At 43.0% G+C, this 16,817-nt stretch overlaps 3 protein-coding genes across 3 annotated transcripts in view; 2 read left to right on the top strand and 1 right to left on the bottom strand.

Moving 5' to 3' along the window:
• Positions 1 to 369: 369 nt before the first annotated feature.
• On the top strand, positions 370 to 5,472 carry krt5 (keratin 5). The gene is made up of 9 exons (XM_068732964.1): positions 370 to 959; positions 2,658 to 2,866; positions 2,977 to 3,037; positions 3,143 to 3,238; positions 3,419 to 3,583; positions 3,692 to 3,817; positions 3,926 to 4,146; positions 4,269 to 4,321; positions 4,481 to 5,472. The coding sequence occupies exons 1-9, from the start codon at positions 483 to 485 to the stop codon at positions 4,693 to 4,695; spliced, it is 1,623 nt and encodes a 540-aa protein (XP_068589065.1). The 5' UTR covers positions 370 to 482; the 3' UTR covers positions 4,696 to 5,472.
• A 1,022-nt stretch (positions 5,473 to 6,494) lies between these two features.
• Positions 6,495 to 16,498, bottom strand: zgc:171775 (STKc_p38 domain-containing protein). The gene is made up of 12 exons (XM_068733757.1): positions 16,252 to 16,498; positions 14,968 to 15,097; positions 13,636 to 13,694; positions 13,245 to 13,356; positions 12,008 to 12,037; positions 10,782 to 10,829; positions 10,445 to 10,559; positions 10,251 to 10,322; positions 8,672 to 8,751; positions 8,503 to 8,581; positions 7,138 to 7,311; positions 6,495 to 6,999 (listed from the first exon to the last, which is right to left on the bottom strand). The coding sequence occupies exons 1-12, from the start codon at positions 16,383 to 16,385 to the stop codon at positions 6,938 to 6,940; spliced, it is 1,095 nt and encodes a 364-aa protein (XP_068589858.1). The 5' UTR covers positions 16,386 to 16,498; the 3' UTR covers positions 6,495 to 6,937.
• plxnb1a (plexin b1a) overlaps positions 16,322 to 16,817 on the top strand; it is a 67,295-nt gene continuing 66,799 nt past the window's right edge. Inside the window, exon 1 of the mRNA XM_068733756.1 lies at positions 16,322 to 16,411. The gene's annotated coding sequence lies outside the window, so the exon portion shown is untranslated. The remainder of the gene's footprint in view (positions 16,412 to 16,817) is intronic.

Genomic DNA, 16,817 nt, shown 5'->3' with positions numbered 1-16,817 from the left:
ATTTATTGACCTTGCAAGATGTGGAAAAGCAGAAACTGGTGGATCAGTGAGTATACAGGTCCAAAACCTTGCAGGACACCCCAAGCAAAACAAGTACAAATGTCTTTGCAAACAAGTCTTCATCCCCAATCTTACCCATGCCTCTGCTGCCATTCTTCTGCGAGCACCTAGGTGTGTCGAGCCCCGAACGTTTTACAGGGGTGGCTCTGTTACCTGTCTGACAGGCTGAGCTGCTCCAAGCCAATCCACCTGCCTGCAAGTGCCCCTTCCAGGATACAGGTAATTGGAGGAGGGTTGAGGGGCGGGTGCAGAGAAGGTGGAGCTCACTGGGACCTCCTCCACAGTTGAAGGCAGATAAAAATCCATCACGGACAGGGAGAAGATACTTAGAGGGACTTGACTCTCCTCTTCGTGTGCTCCACCGCTCTGCCAAACCTCTCTTTCTGCTCCCCTTTTTCTCTGTGAATCCTTCCCTTTCAGCCATGAATGCATTCGGTGGCGGAAGCTCCAGGATGAGTAGCTCCAGGATGAGTAGCTCCAGGACGAGTAGCTTCGGCGGCGGCGGCGGCGGTGGCGGCGGCGGCGGTGGCGGCGGTAGCCTTGGCCGATCATATTCCTCAAGATCGATGATTGCCTCCGGCTCTGGAAGGATGTCAATGGGTGGTGGTGGCAGCAGTTTCCGTAGTGGAGGTGGTGGTTATGGTGGTGGTGGTGGTTTCGGGGGTGGAGGTGGAGGTGGTGGAGGCAGTGTTTTAGGCTTCAGTTACGGTGGTGCTTTTGGCGGTGGTGGTGGTGGAGGAGGTGGTGGAGGCATGCAGACCATCACAGCCGTCCAGTGCAACCAGAGCCTGCTGGCCCCAATGAATGTTGACATCGACCCCAACATCCAGACCGTCCGAACCCAAGAGAAAGAGCAGATCAAGACTCTAAACAACCGCTTCGCCAGCTTCATTGACAAGGTGAGCTGCCCTTTGTACAACACCATTCCAAAAGAACGCTGAAAAGCTGCATTTACATTGACCATGAAATGTCAGATATATGTTTTTGATGTGACAACTGTAATTTGGTTGAACAACAGATGTTGATTATCTGATGCACTGCACAGTGCCCACAGTAGAGTTAATTGGTTTGTCTTGTATAGCTGCAACAGACAGTCTCCAAGGGGCCACCTGGGCTCATTCAATTTTACACAGGAACTGATCCAAACCTGAATAATGCGCACATCATTTAATACGTCGTCCAAAACTGATGCGCAGGCACCTCTCATCTTCTCAATGCAATACTGTGCATCAGCTAGCCTCTGCACTGCCGCTGAAAGCAGACCCGTTCTCCTTTTAACTTATCTTTGACCATAATTGGCCCCTTGCCAGCTGTCTCTATGTAGAGTGAGTGGACGGAAACACTAGAGTGGTCGTATCCAGTGACTGGTGGGTCTCAGCATGTGGGAAAGAAGGCATCAGGTTGTCGCTTATTCCCATGGCAACAAGGACCCACAAGCTTTTAACAGTGCTGCAGGAAGTGGGCCGCATCTATGCACTGCATAATACAAAAGTCTCTGCATGAACTTTTGTCATTTATTTCAAATGATGAGGGATGATTTTTTTTTTATTTGACCAATCAACACTTTTATGAATAAATGAGACCTTGTCTCTCCGGCAGGAAGGACAAACAAGTTAGCCACACCCTGCAAGAGAAAATGCTCTGTTAGCTTTTTCTGCAGTGTGTTCATGCCACACCTCATTGGTGGTCACGCGGGTGATCTGAGCTCATCACGCTCATTCAAAGTAGAATTTGGACTATTTGATGCTTCAAAACATGCAATCAAACATTTAAACATTTAAACGAGCTGTAGTCGCAGGAAAGCAGGAAAGAGTGTTCGTGGAATGTTTTCATTTTCTATGAAATGGAGTCATCACACAAATGGTATATGTGATGTTGATGTGACAGTTAATGGCTTCAGGTATGTAGCATTAATTACTGAGGACAGAGGCAGGCAAGTTCACTCAGTGAAAGTATGCATCCTGGAGGCGAGGGAGCAGGCGGGGCTTTAAGGGGAGTGGCTAGGCTCAGGTGTGGCACTGCCTTTGAAAACAAAAAGAAAAAAGTTTATAGGCACACGTACACACCCAAAGTGGAGGGATGGGCTCTATATTCTCCAGGGTTTTAAAACCGGATGGCAGGGCCCATTTTCCGTGTCTCCTCTGAAACGTGTTTCTCAGGATCTCGTCAGATTTTCTCAAATAATGATCTCAGTAGAACAAGTGCCAGTCCAACTAGAGCGACTGCACAGCGGATTACGTCTGGAGCATCCCTGCCCCGAGGGGCATGGCAGCTGCCGGCACTGGTGCATACAAGAGCCTTTTGTGTGGGTAAAACACACAGGTGTGGCTCAATGGATCACCTGAGGAAAGTAAAACAAAGACGACAAACATCTTTTATTGTCTCACAGTGAGCGTGCCTAATCATGAAGAAAAGAGACTTCTTTGCCTTTTTTATTTAGCAGTTTGCTGAAAGTGATGAAGTGAAAACAGGCGTTGCCAAGCACAGAAATATATCAATGTAATATATGTAATCTGATTAATGTGGTCTTGCCATCAAAGCGTTACTTTTCGCCAAGTGAGAGTGGATCTAAACATGAAACGATTTCCCCATTTTAGGTCCGCTTCCTGGAGCAGCAGAACAAGATGCTGGAGACCAAGTGGAGCCTGCTGCAGGACCAGACCACCACCCGCTCCAACATCGACGCCATGTTCGAGGCCTACATCGCCAACCTGCGCAGGCAGCTGGATGGACTCGGCAGTGAGAAGATGAAGCTGGAGGGAGAGCTGAGGAACATGCAGGGAATGGTGGAGGACTTCAAAAACAAGTGAGTTAACATCTGCACAACATCTTCGAAAAGCAACAGTCTCACTGCAGCGGTTGATGCCCGCAGTCTCTTTTCCCATCAGCTAACTTTTTCCATTGTTTTTGTGTCAGATATGAAGATGAAATCAACAAGCGTGCCAGCGTGGAGAATGAGTTTGTTCTCCTCAAGAAGGTGAGAGTTGAGCTTCACCATGTCATTAACTGCAGTGGAATAAGTTATTGCCTCTTCTTCTGACCAGTCACCAATACCGACCGCTTCCTTGTCCTCTGCTTGCAGGATGTAGATGGCGCCTACATGAACAAGGTTGAGCTGGAGGCCAAGGTTGACTCCCTTCAGGATGAGATTAACTTCCTCAGAGCTGTCTACGAGGCGGTAAGAACGATCAGCCACACCTCAGTCCTATTATGTCTGTTTCTTTGCTCTTAATTATTTTTCAGAAGCCATTGAATGGCACAGGTGGGCACCGATGCAGAAGAGAAATAGATATCGTACTGCCTTTACTCTCTAACCTTCTGATTTCATTTTTTTAAGTGATATATATCTTTTGTGCAGGAACTGCGTGAGCTCCAGGGACAGATCAAGGACACCTCAGTCATTGTGGAGATGAACAACAGCCGCGACCTGGACATGGACTCCATTGTGGCTGAAGTCAAGGCTCAGTACCAGGCCATCGCCGATAATAACCGCAAAGAAACCGAACAGTGGTATCAGCAGAAGGTAGGTAGAGAGAGAAAGTAATGTCAACAACAACTCCAGTATGAAACACATCCTGCTAGACAGGTCTGTGGAGTCTCTAATAACAACATATATATGTTTTTTTTTCAGTACCAGGATTTGGAGCAGAATGCAGGCCTGGCCGGAGAAGACATCCGCAGCTCCAAGAGTGAGATAGCTGACCTCAGCCGCATGATTAGTCGCCTCCAGAATGAGATTGAGTCAGTCAAGGGACAGGTTAGCTCACAGTTACATACATTTATATGTTATTTTAAAAAAATGGTGAAGATGTAGAAGGGTTTTTGGATGACAAATATCGCTTCTGCTAACTTTTAAATCTCCCAGCGCGCCAACCTGGAGGCTCAGATCGCTGAGGCCGAGGAGCGCGGTGAGCTGGCCGTGAAGGACGCCAAGGCCCGCATCAGGGACCTGGAAGAAGCCCTGCAGAGAGCCAAACAGGACATGACCCGCCAGGTCCGCGAGTACCAGGACCTGATGAACATCAAGCTGGCTCTGGACATTGAGATCGCCACCTACAGGAAACTGCTGGAAGGAGAGGAGGACAGGTAAAAGCTTAGCTGCTTGGGACTCACAGGACGTCTCGTCTTCTGAAACACTAAGAGACTGCATTGCATCACAGGCAGCAACATCAGCAGCTAATATGGATCCTTTGTGTATCTCTTTGCAGAATCAGCAGTGGCGGTTCAACTGCAACCATCCACATACAGAGCTCTACCTCCAGTATGTATCAACATATATCTTTACAATTCACGTCATTTGTAAGCCCGTGCATGAAAATGTAAAAGTAGAAATGAGAAATCCATTAGTTTGGCTGATATGATTTAATGGAAACTCAAATTCCTGCCATCTCATCTGAAAATGTTTTATTCTCATCACCAGGTAGCGGAGGCGGCGGAAGCTTTGGCGGCGGCGGTGGCGGCGGCGGCGGCTATGGCGGCGGCTATGGCGGCGGCGGCGGCGGCTATGGTGGCAGCAGCATGAGCATGAGCATGAGCGGCGGCGGCGGCGGCAGCTATAGCAGTATGGGAGGAGGTGGTGGTGGCGGCATCATCAAAATGAGCAGCACCAAGTCCTCATCGACCCGCCGTTTTTAAAAACAGCAGCCATCTTTCTCTTCATTCTTCGTCTTTTACCCTCATTTTCTTCTCCTCCTTATGTTCCCCTTTCCCTGACAACCACTCATTAAAGCCTCCACATATCCCCATCACCTCACTCTCTGGAGACACAGCAGCCTCAGAAACATTCACATCTGACCATTATCAGCAGGCAGAACCATGTAATGGAATATCTGTTTTTTTTTACTGGGTTGCTACTCCCTCTGGCACCACATATTTACAGAGAGTCCAGTCGAGGCAGAGTAATTAGTGGACCAGAAACAAAGAGCAGCAGAAACGTGAGTCAGCACTCTCTTCCTTAGATCAGTCAGCCTGGCTGTCTTTTGGTTGCTGGATTCGCTGTCATGCAGACAAGAGGATACTTGTAGTGCCATGACAGAGAATCCTCAAAAGGCAACAATACTTGCACACAAAATGTCAACAGCAGTTTTTACATTTGCACAGAAGGAGATCAGGATGTTGATGTTCTTGCATTTATGAAGCACACATGGCATAACTCCTCTTTTCTGCAAAGTCTATTCAGTTGTCTTACATATGTCATTTTACTGTGCATTTTGATATCACATAAGCAGCCACATATAACACTCTCATATTTGTTTGTTTGGGATCCTCTTTTCCTTCTCCTGTTCTGAGAGAAAATACTTTCATTTCCACTCTGAATGAAAAAGAAACTTGGATTAGGCTGACTGGGAGAAGCAGATTTATTGTGAAATTTGTAACACCAAAATGTCTGGAATAAATCTGATTTCATAATCATTTTGGCAGTTTGGTTTCCTCTTTTTGATTTGTGGTGTACTCAATACAAATAATTTGGGTTTATGACAATGGTTGGCTAAGCCCTGGCATCAGATTCAGCTTTATTACCAAGTATGTGTACAATTACAAGGAATTTGACGCTGCGTCTGTGTTGCTCTCAATGTACATGCACAGAAATATAAATACTGCTAAAAAACAAAGCTGAGCAAGAGTTAGCATAAACATTTAGCCATTACTGACAAGTAGTGAAGAAGAGAAGAAACATAATGTATAAATGGATACAAAAGTCTCTTTTTTATATATACATATGTATTAAACAACAACAAACAATGGCGACATCCATATATTTAACACACTTAATAGATTTCCTGTTCGCTTGTTTGCACTGTGGATGTATGTGCCTGATGCACATATGTCTTATATTTCTCATTCCTTATTCATTATTTACCGATATTCTCCACGTATATTGATTATGTATTGTAAAATTATGAACATGATTTACATTTTGGATCGTCCATTGTTGGCATTTGATGTGGTTCTTTTGCTTCTATTTTCCTTATATTTATTTGTGCTCCGTCGTAAAGAGCAACTGTGACGTAGCAATTTTCTCCCCGGGGCTCAATAAAGGATTTTGGATTTTCCTGACAAGAACACAGTCAAAACACGTCCCCCGCCCTCCACACAGAATCTTTGCTGTGATATAGTGCTGCCCTCTAGTGACGATTCTATGACACCTCGTGCCCGTTATGTTTTTAACCTCCATCCTTCTACCCTTCATTTGTAACATCATAATCAACAGCAACAAGTTATTTTCTGCAACGTTTTATTTTGAAAACAATTGAGTGTGTTCCAGCAGTAAAGATCATGATCGGAAAATAAAATCCCACATGTAATTGCCGTCCATACCCACAAAGTGAGACACGCACAATAACTGTCCTTACAATAACTGTAAAATAAGATAACATTTAACTAAGGAGATTGTCATTATAAGCCAGGCTGGTCTTTCTATTTTCTTTCCAAACACACACACACACACACACACACACACACACACACACACACACACACACACACACACACACACACATATTTGTGAGTGTATGTACCTCAGCCCACATCTTTGGTAATTCACTTGTCCCAACTGATATTTTCACACACATTTGTTTTACCATCTACTTTGCAGGAGTCAATCAAACATTTTGTAGAAAGCGAAAGTTTATCTTTGACTTTGGAAATTGAAGTTTTATGAAATAATCTCAACGTTAGGTCCTTTTCATACTTTTGTCATAGCCTTGAACCTCATCTCACTATCGCTAGATGGATCGAACAACAGGCCACCGTACCAAGTAAAGCGACCCTATGAAATGCATTTTAATCGCGATCAAAATGATTTTGATGTTGTTTTGTGTTCATTTGTCTGACGGTGTTGTTGGCCTTCAGAGAGGCGCCGGCCCATCACGGCGTCCTACATGGCTGTCTTACTGGGGTTGTCAGGGTCGAAGGTCATGATCTCCATGTGGATAAGACCTGATTGGATAAAAAACGAATTAAGCAGTAGTTTAGATTTCCCATAAAAGCACTAAAACGTAGATTTATTTTGAGAAAATATGGCACAGAATCTCCTGAGCTTTCACTTTTAAAATACAGGGCATGGCAAAAACGTACTCTTCCACTCCCCGACGGCGAGCTCCAGGCTCTCGAAGGAGTCGTCGTAAGGCTCCGAGTCTGGCTCGCTCTCCGGGTCATGATATTCAGCCAGGAAAGGGTGCGACAGTCCCTGCTTCACTGTCAGCCTCGTCTCTGGGTCCAGCAGTAACATCCCCTCCAGAATGCCTACAGCTGGAAGCATCAAGATAGAAAACAATATTATACAGAAAATATATTATTTTTTTTCAATTGTTATTTGGCCAAGAATCTGAGGGTCCCAGCTTTTTGACTCAAAAGTAATTTTTCAGTTAAATCTTTTCACTCACTAGAGTCATTAAAGGTCCACTGTGTAGGATGTAGTGCCACCTAGTAGCAAGGATTCAGATTGCAACCAAATGAGAACCTCTCCTCTCCCCCTGGAAAAGCGTTGCGTTTCCTTTCGGTGCCCTCGGTGAATGGTAAATGGACTTGATAGCTCCTTTCTAGTCTTCCGACCACTCAAAGTGCGGTACACTACATGACAACATTCCCACACACAATCATAAACTAATGCTCATTACCTCACACACCAAAGGCACAGCCAATTATCGGACGACCCGCTCTACCTCTGAGCCACAACCGCTCACCATGCAAACCAATTGGGCTGTTCACACAGCAACAATTTCTGCATCTGGTCTTCATTTTTTTTCCACATGGCGTGAGGGAATCTGGCAAGAAAACACGTTGATAATCTACTATGAACAATATAAATTGTATATTAATGTTACTTTTCTGACAAATAGGTGTTTTTACATTCAGGTAACGTAAAAACACCAAAGGCTCTCCCTAGAGCCAGTGTTTGGTTTGTCCTTTCTGGGCTACTGTAGAAACGTGGAGGTGCAACATGGCGGACTCGCTCACTGTGTAGATATGAAGGGCTCATTCTAAGGTAATGAAAACACAAAGGTTCTTAAATTCAGGTGATTATGAAAACAGTTATGAATATTATCTTCCATTTCTGCTAATAGATCCTCCTAATTCATACATAATGGACCTTTAAATGTCCATATTGTTATAAATCTATAACAAAGCGAACTAGAATTTGCAACTACAATAAAGTTGCAGTTTGTATCCAGGTCTGTCCAAAGTGTCATCACTTTGTCATTTTATCTCCTGATATTTGTACATTGACAATTGTAAAAATTAACATATGAATTAATGAGTTATGGTAAAACAAAAAACGCTCAAGACGTTCATGAGATATCATGAGAATGGGAAGGACATGAGGTCACAGTGACCTCAGTCCAAGTGGACGTTTGTGCCAAATTTGTGGTATATTTCAATGAAAAAAACCAAAAAATTAATTTCAGTTTGAATTCGACAAGCACAGTCAGTTCGGCGCACCGTTTTCATCCATGGACGCAAACACTTCCTTGAAGTTTTTCTTCTTCTGCGGACGAAGACCCAGCACGTACGACTGCGCCTGGAAAACATTTCAGTCCAAAGCACGAGCTTTAAATAACAGAACAGAACATGACACAATTAGTGAGGACAGGCAAAATAAAAGACTTACGTCCTTACTCTGCATCTTCTGTACCAGTGAGGAGTCTGGCGTTCCTGTCAGACGGAGGATCTTAGTCAGCTGGTCAATACCTGAACAGGCTGGTTCAGGAAGCCTCATAAATATATTAAAAATCTTATTGTTGGTGGACGGTACGGATGGAAAGGATGGAAAGGCTCATAATGAATACAACAACAATCAAATATCTAGTATAATATGGAATATTAAGAGATAGTCCGGCCATCTAGTGCTGTACTTCAACAAAGGTGGGGGACATTTTAAAAACAAAAATTAGGAGTCGCCCCCTGCTGCCCAGTAGACAGAATGCTGGTTTTAAGACACTTCCACATTGACTTCACTCAGAACCGGAGGTTGCTGCCTGGTGAGGTCACAGTGAACTTTGACCACTGAATTCGAATAAGTTCATCCTTGAGTCCAGGTGTTTGTGCAAAATTTAAATAAATGATCTGCAAGGTGTTCCTGGGATAACGCGAGAATGGACAGGACAGACATAGTGTATGGACAACTTCTGCTGTCTCAGAGGCAGAATGAAAATAGAGGGCAAGGACCGTGGGCCAGGATATCCTGACTTTTTTATTCCGCAGTATGGGCTAAGCTCCAAGATCAACCAATAGCATAATTTACTGGAACCTTTCTTCACGTTTTTTTAAACTTCACATATCCATTTAATAAAGAAGGAAAGTTACTGAGATAACCCTGATGATAAATACATTTTCTTTGTTTTTTTCAACTGTTTTCACATTCAATTGTCAAGCAAATTTTGAGCAAACTTTTGAATTGTTGCAAAAAAAAAAAAAAATTCCATCAACTGGTTTGGAGTGAAATAAACTCTGTAAACAGAGTAGTAGAAGAAGAAGTAGAGGTCGCGAACTTCAGGATTTGGTTCCAGTCGAGTTTGAATTGTTCTTTCATGTCAGCTTAGTATCATCCATGTTTCATGCTGACCGGAGACGAAGACAAGCGTTCACGCGTCATGGGAATATCTGGTAAGACTTCCAGCAGAAACAGCTGATCAGTCAAATGATCTGATAAATAATAAAATATACATCCCACTCTTTTGACCGCCCTACCTCTCTCTCCCTGCTCTTCTCCCAGTTTCAATAAAGTGTCAAAATCCATCCAATAAATATTTTAAAGAATTAACCGAGTGTCACTGATGTTTGTGATTGTGTGAAGCTTTGGAAATGGCGCACAAAAGAAAGATGCATCTGCCGTGTTTCCATCAGCGGGATTGGAGTTAAATACGCACTAAGTCAGAACTTATTCCGCAAGGGCGTTTCCATTATCCATTTATCGCATCAGCTCTTTTTCGACAAAGGCAAAAAACACTTTTTTTAGCAATTGAATTGTTATGTGCTACTTCAAAATGCGAATAAAAATATGCAAATGAAAACACGGCTCAAGTAGTATTTCGCATGACCTTTATATGTAAAATCCTAACAATGCTGCACCTGTTTTCAAAAATGTTCTATATTTTTTGGGGGGGGGGGGCGGTATGACTTTCACTGGCTACTATAATTGAGCGTACACAGCTTTATTACAACACCGCGAGCTGAATGTGTGAGGATACTGTCGTGTCCTGGGAACAGCACCTGGCCAGTAATCATCTCAGCCAGGATGCAGGCGGCTGACCAGACGTCCACTGTGAGGGGAGAACATTTTAATAATAAAAAATGTAATACTTTGTCGTAGCATGCTGCAATATTCTGTGATATTTTCAACAAACTGAAAACGACCTGCATGAAAGCGAGGTTACATTATTACCTGTTTGGCTGTAGTGCATCCAGTTGAATATGACCTCTGGTGCTCTGTACCACCGCGTCACAACATAACCGGTCATTTCACTCTCCGTCTGTCTTGCCAAGCCAAAATCCAGGATCTGGGAATAGTTACAGTTCAGATTTCCATTTCTGTTGCATTTGATGTATCTCAGTTCAAGTGTCATGGATAGAAGATTAAAATGTCTGAATAATTTTACATTTGTAGTCAAAATTCATCATCATCTTGACCTAAATCTTGTATGCATGATTTTGTTTTTGCTTTCAGTTTTTGTATTTTTTTGTATTTTTTTTTACCGTAAACGCTTTTAACTTAAACTTACCTTTAATTCACAGTTCTCATCCACAGCAAGGTTACCAGGCTTCAGATCCTAAAGTCCAGCCACAAGAGGTTTCTTAATAGCAAAACAACTAAATACACACTGAAATTAAAGAAAGTATAAGCAATAGTTTGACATTTTGGCAAATACGCTCATTTGCTTTTTTTGCTGAGAGTTAGATGAAAAGACCGAAAACACTCATTTGCATGTTACATGTCTTATACTAGTTAGCAGCTGGTTAGCTTAGCTTAGCATACAGAGTGAAAACAAGGGGAAAAGTCCTGTCCAGTCAACTAAGAACACACATCATACAGCTATATATGAGACATGTTTGGAGATACTGGGAGACACATTTCTCCAGCAACCCAAGCTAGCAGGTCCCAGATCAGTTTGTCCACAGCACACTTTAATTTCATGTTAACCCTCCATCCAAGCCAAGACAGCAAACGAGCCAACCCCTAAAATAAGACAGCATTAGTGTCATAATTAATGTCATGACATCGTTTCAAAATGTAATCCCTTACTCTACTCTTTCAAAGACCACATTGCTTAATCATGGGAAATCTGTACAAAATTGTGAAAAGCCAAGTTGTGATTTTTGTGGGGTGTTATGGGTAGGATGGAGGGGTGGAGTGATTCCAGGAAGTTGCTAACCGTTCCCCCAAAAGGTGTGCTAAGCTAAACCAACTCCTTATAAATACTGTATGTATTTCAACTGGCTCGACGAGGGAGCTAGCAGCTAACGACCTGAGATGGCACCTTTCACTTAAACGCCTTTTTAAGCTACGGAGACCAAAACGTCAATTTTGTACCAGGCACTAAACGTGTTTATTTCTACTATAAAGTTCGGCATTTTAACATGGCGGTCTATGGGGATTGACTCGCTTTTGGAGCCAGCCTCAAGTGGTAATTTGAGGAACTGCGATTTTTGGCACTTGAGCGTTGGCTTTTCTTTCTCAGCACACTCTCAGCCGCTTGGCAGATACAGACACCACCACACACTTCTAGTAAGTCATAAGTGATGATTGAGAGGGATTTTTACAAGTCTTTACATTGTTTTTTTGGAGGAAAATCCTACTCATTGTGCCTTTAACTCTTGGCAAGAAAGCAAATGGGTATGATGTTGAATGTCAAAATGTCGAACTATTCCTTTAAGTGTACAATTATTTAAAAAAAAACACATTAATTATGAGTGGTAGTGTTTGAAAAAAAATGTAAATGGAACCAACCCGATGAACGATCCCTGCAGAATGAATATACTGCAAAGAAGAAAAACATAGATTTCAGCACACGGTATAAAACAGCACAAATGGACATACTGCACACACACAAAGTGTAGCAGAGCGGACCCACATGGATAATGGTCCTCTAAATGGCCTGGTGTGGATTTACGCATCACCAAGTGGATTGTGAGGGCTGTGTTTTGTGTATTTTCCAGCCCTCAGAGCAAATCCAGACTGCTCTCACGGCACAGAAGAGCGCTTAAACACACACACACACACACACACACACACACACACACACACACACACACACACACACAGATAAGAAGAGGAAAACATCTCGGGATCAAAGAAGTTTGAAGCTTAATTCGAAGACAAAAGGGGCTTTTTATGAGAAGTTAGTCTTTCTTTCCGGTTTCAAACGTGCTTTCTCTTTCGTTTCCACTGGCCACTCGTAGTTACACATTGACTCGCGTTTAGTGGAAGGGCATAAATGAGGGTAAAGCAGTCAGTCAGTAAACTGAAAATGTTTTACTTGATATGCCAGTAACACAGCTGACCTTGTGTATTTCAATGAATTCCTTCTGGAGTTGACAGGCTGCGACCTACAGCACACACTGGGGTGGTTTGCAGCAACATGTGAGGTCTGGAACCCTGGCCTGGCCTAAAAATGCTGATTTGGACCTCGCAGGTTGAGAGCAAGTTGATGTGTGTGTTGTTGAGAGGCTTCAACAAATTTCTTTTTCTTTTTTTTTTGTTCTTGGTGGGGCGTTCACTGTCATGTGGATGTTGTACTATAGGCTGTCCTGGTGAAAAGGGAGCTCCAGGTTCTGGGATTATACTTTAGATGAGGGCTCACCTATGATCATGGACTATGGGTTGTTACCAAAATAAATTACCAACGCCTATGTAAGTGTTCAAAGTGAGTTTGGTTTGCAGGCTGTCTGGTCTCTACTTTTGGAATAGATTGAAAAAAGGAGCATGTCATTGAACTAGATATATCAGACAGAATAATGGGACGGAACTTTTAATTCACGGCTTTAATTCTCATGTTAGCTTGTGATAGTTATTGAATGAGGGTAAAGATCATCAGACCTTCTGTAAAGATGTCAGACCTGCTGTTTTCCCGAACCCGAAAAAAAAATGTTAGTGTGAAAAAAAAACATTCCTTACAACATGTTTCATATCACCCTCGAATCACAGTTGCAGAAACGCAAATGTAAATAAATAAATATACACTTACCTTGAGTCCTCTCAGCAGCTGGTAGAACAGGTATGTGATGATGCGATCAGTTAATCTCCGCTTCTTCATAATGTGGCCCAGATCCTGGGCTACTAATGGCATTACCATATAACTGGAGCGAGAGAGAAGAAGAGGAGGGAGAGGGAAGGAAAGCATTGAAAGACAAAATGAACAAACAGGTAAGGGGACATAAAGTGGGCCTAAATACTGTCCACGACAACAGTACATCGCCATGGTGAGGAAATGCACAAACCAGCCAAAACAGACGTGAATAAGCTTGCTCTCACACATCCTTGCTTGAACTTTTCAAACATGCGCACACATGCACACGGGGGTTCTCAACGAGCTGCGACAGCGAGCAGAAGAATGTGATTCCCGAATCCCAACTCACAAGGTTTGGAATTTCTCCACTGTGGGGTCCGGTGTGAAGACGTCAAGGAGGCAGATCACCTTTAATAAAAAAAAAAACAGTGATACCATATGTCTGTTATTACACAAATCTATAGAAACACTTGCACACATTAGTCAAGAATTCCCATCCATCGCAGTTAATAACATTGCACAACCCTGGAGTAACACCTGGTGTAAATGTCATGTTTACAGTGCTGGTGTTTATGTGGCTCCTGCAACTCTGTTTCTAAGGTATCACAGTCATTGTTATGTTCCCGTCATGTATTTCCCAGAAAATGCTTGTAAAGAATTCATGCATCCGGGTACTGATGTCATTGTCCTTGAAATTTCTGTTTAAGAAGTTTGGGCTCATGCGGGCAATGGTTCTGAAAAGTGATGCCAATGCTGAAGCGCCTCAAACATGAATTCTCTCTAATGGCCACCAAGGCGCGACACCTCTGGTTGTATAGAAGTCTATGAGAAAATACTTCTCTCTTGATTTATTCTCTCAGTAAACATTGTAAACATGAGTTTATGGTCTCAATCGCTAGTTTGAAGTCTTCTTCAATACAGCATGATGTTCATTTAGTAAATGATGGTCCAGTTAGAGTCAAATAACATTAATTAAGCAGGGTGTGCTTTAGGACGGGGCTACCTTGTAATTGACAGGTCGCTAACTTTAACCCTTCCACAGTGTGTTTTCAGATAACGAAAGTTAATTTCTGGATCACCTGAAAATGCCTTTTTCCATGTTTGGTTGTACTTGTGCGCCACCCTCTCGTATCAATTCTGGTTCCGAAAAACCAAGATGGCGACGGCCAGAATGCCGAACTTGTTATACGCAATCAATGGACTGTTGCTAAAAAGTTAGCTTCTCTATCTATTCTAAAAACCAAAACATAGCTAAAACTGATAACACATGATACAAAATTAATCAAAATTCTCCATTTGACAAACAAAACACAAAACTTATAAAGTTAACTCATTCAAATCGGTGCCTTCCATAGATTATCCCAGTAAAAGGAGGTTATGTAAGAGTGCGTAAAGTTCCTCAAAGGTTTTCAGCGAAAACACCGAATCATGAGGGTTCCAACAATACACAACACTCCCAGCTTGTCAGGGGGCCTTAATGAGATTAAGGGCTCTTGTTGAATGGTCAACAACGTTTGCTTATCCTCCCTGGTTGAATAAGGACTGAACAAATACAATAAGATTACAACTCCTTGTCTCAACAAAAAGAGTACCTTTGGCCGGCTATTGTACTGGATTGTATCACATCAATTAAATTCTCACTGTCCACCCACTAATTTAAGAAGAAACTCGAAGTTCCTACATTTTCATGCTGTATGTGGCGGAGCAGCCTGAGTTCCCTGTAGGCCCGTTTGGTGTGGATGAGGGACTGGAACGGACGATACAGCTTCTTGATGGCCACCTTCTCCTTGGTCTTCTGGTCCATGGCAGAACTAAGAGTCAAACACAGTGTAAAGGGCATGACACACACAGTGATGCATAATCCAGGGCTCCGAATAATAACCATCGGCATAGAGTATTATTTTGTTCATTTGTAAAAAATTGATGAATCGTTTCGTCTATAAAATGTCAGAAAATGCCCATCACAAACTCCCAGCAACCTTAAGATATTCATGTAAACAGAAAATAAATCTGCATAAAATCAGCACGTTTTTCTTGCTAAATGACACAAATGATTAATCGGTTATCAAAAGGTGTGCAATCATTATTACTTCTCTGACGGCTCCATTGATTGACTCGTCATTTCAGCTCCACTGTAACGGTGTAGAAATCAGTTCCCTTTCCCATTTGAAGTCTCCGTTGTGGTTTATGGGGTGAAATAAAACACATCTCAGATGCGCTCTGGTACATATAATTTGAAAAAATGTTTTGTGCTCCTTATATCTCTACTACATATCTGAAATACAACTTTCAAATTACTCAGGGCTGATGTCCCCTCTGTTATCTGGTAGCCCCCCGTCCTTTATGGCCAGTGATAAGATCTCCTCTGTCAGTGGCTTATCATTAGATAGAATGTCTGAGGTATCCTGGATTCCTGGCTGGGAGTCTCTGCTTTGGTGGAGGAGATTCCTGTCGTATCGGAGGACCTGTATCGACTTGCTGACTTGCCTCGGGCGGACAATACTGCTTCTGTTAGCAGATGTCAGAGTAATCTGGGACTCTCGGACTGTCTGGGAGCGGAATGCAGACATGAGGCTTAAATAGCCGAGATGTAGAACACCACTTGTGAGTATTGAAACACTGATAGTGGACAACAAAAAGGCACAGCCACACAGTATATGTGTTAGTGTTACTGCTATAATAATGACTTATGTGTGTTGGAGGTGGGTCACTGCAACTTGAAATGCCTTATGTGTTTTATTATGTAAAGTAAAACATTTTAATGTCCATATGGGGGATAGTTATACCTATAGGACGGAATTCATTGTGAGTAACATTATTATATCCAGTATGTTATGACTTCAGTCATTAGACCAACATATTCAAGTACCTTGCACATTTCTGTCCACAAAAAAAAGACTTTCTTTCCTTGTTAGAATAGCCGAAGTCATGCAGCCCCCCCCCCCCCCCCTCCGGGTAAACTCACCAAACTGTCCCGTAAGCTCCGGAGCCGATCGGCTGCAGCGACGCGTACCTATCCGGGACGTCCCACGTCGTTTTCTGGACCTCCACTCTGAGGAAGCCCGGTCTGACGGGGGAATCCTTCACGGGAGACTCCATGGCACTGGCTCGTTTTAATTCCCAGGGTATGGGGTTTTCAAGTCATAGAAAGCGTTATATGTGCAGGAGCTTTGGGAGTTTCAACCCGGCAGGTGAGAGGGCTCGCGGTGCAAAAAAAACAAAAACAAAAAAAAGGTAAGAAGGTAAGCGCTCGGGAACGCCCCCTGTTCCTCCTCAACCCTGCCCACTCGGGTCGTCACATGGGCGAGCTGCCATTCTCACACTGCGGACAGGTAAATGTATCTGCCGTCCGAAACATGCCGACACGTGCTGTGTTAAATAAACTCGAAGCCAGTCGAATAGGGTATAAATAACAACAATATATAGCGTGGCGCAAATACAACGCCTGCGGGCATTACAGCAATTCTGCAAAAAGTGCAATATTGATGAGTGAGGAAAACAATACATTCTTTTGTGTTTTTGGTTACTGAT

This window comes from Cebidichthys violaceus, unplaced genomic scaffold (genome assembly GCF_023349555.1).
Source record: "Cebidichthys violaceus isolate CVI_PGR_0920_01 unplaced genomic scaffold, fCebVio1.0.p SCAF_6, whole genome shotgun sequence".
Taxonomy (NCBI): domain Eukaryota; kingdom Metazoa; phylum Chordata; class Actinopteri; order Perciformes; family Stichaeidae; genus Cebidichthys; species Cebidichthys violaceus.
Note: the sequence above shows the minus strand (reverse complement) of the source record. Positions and strands in the feature narration are given on the sequence as shown.

Excerpts from the sequence above, each read along its gene's own strand:
- zgc:171775 (XM_068733757.1), bottom strand. The coding sequence starts at position 16,385 with ATGGAGTCTCCCGTGAAGGATTCCCCCGTCAGACCGGGCTTCCTCAGA. Across the intron at positions 10,323-10,444 it reads GATGCACTACAGCCAAACAG|TGGACGTCTGGTCAGCCGCC; the intron begins GTAATAATGTAA and ends CTCCCCTCACAG. Across the intron at positions 8,752-10,250 it reads GCTGTTCCCAGGACACGACA|GTATTGACCAGCTGACTAAG; the intron begins GTATCCTCACAC and ends CAGCCTGTTCAG.
- krt5 (XM_068732964.1), top strand. The coding sequence starts at position 483 with ATGAATGCATTCGGTGGCGGAAGCTCCAGGATGAGTAGCTCCAGGATG. Across the intron at positions 2,867-2,976 it reads GTGGAGGACTTCAAAAACAA|ATATGAAGATGAAATCAACA; the intron begins GTGAGTTAACAT and ends TTTTTGTGTCAG. Across the intron at positions 4,147-4,268 it reads CTGGAAGGAGAGGAGGACAG|AATCAGCAGTGGCGGTTCAA; the intron begins GTAAAAGCTTAG and ends ATCTCTTTGCAG.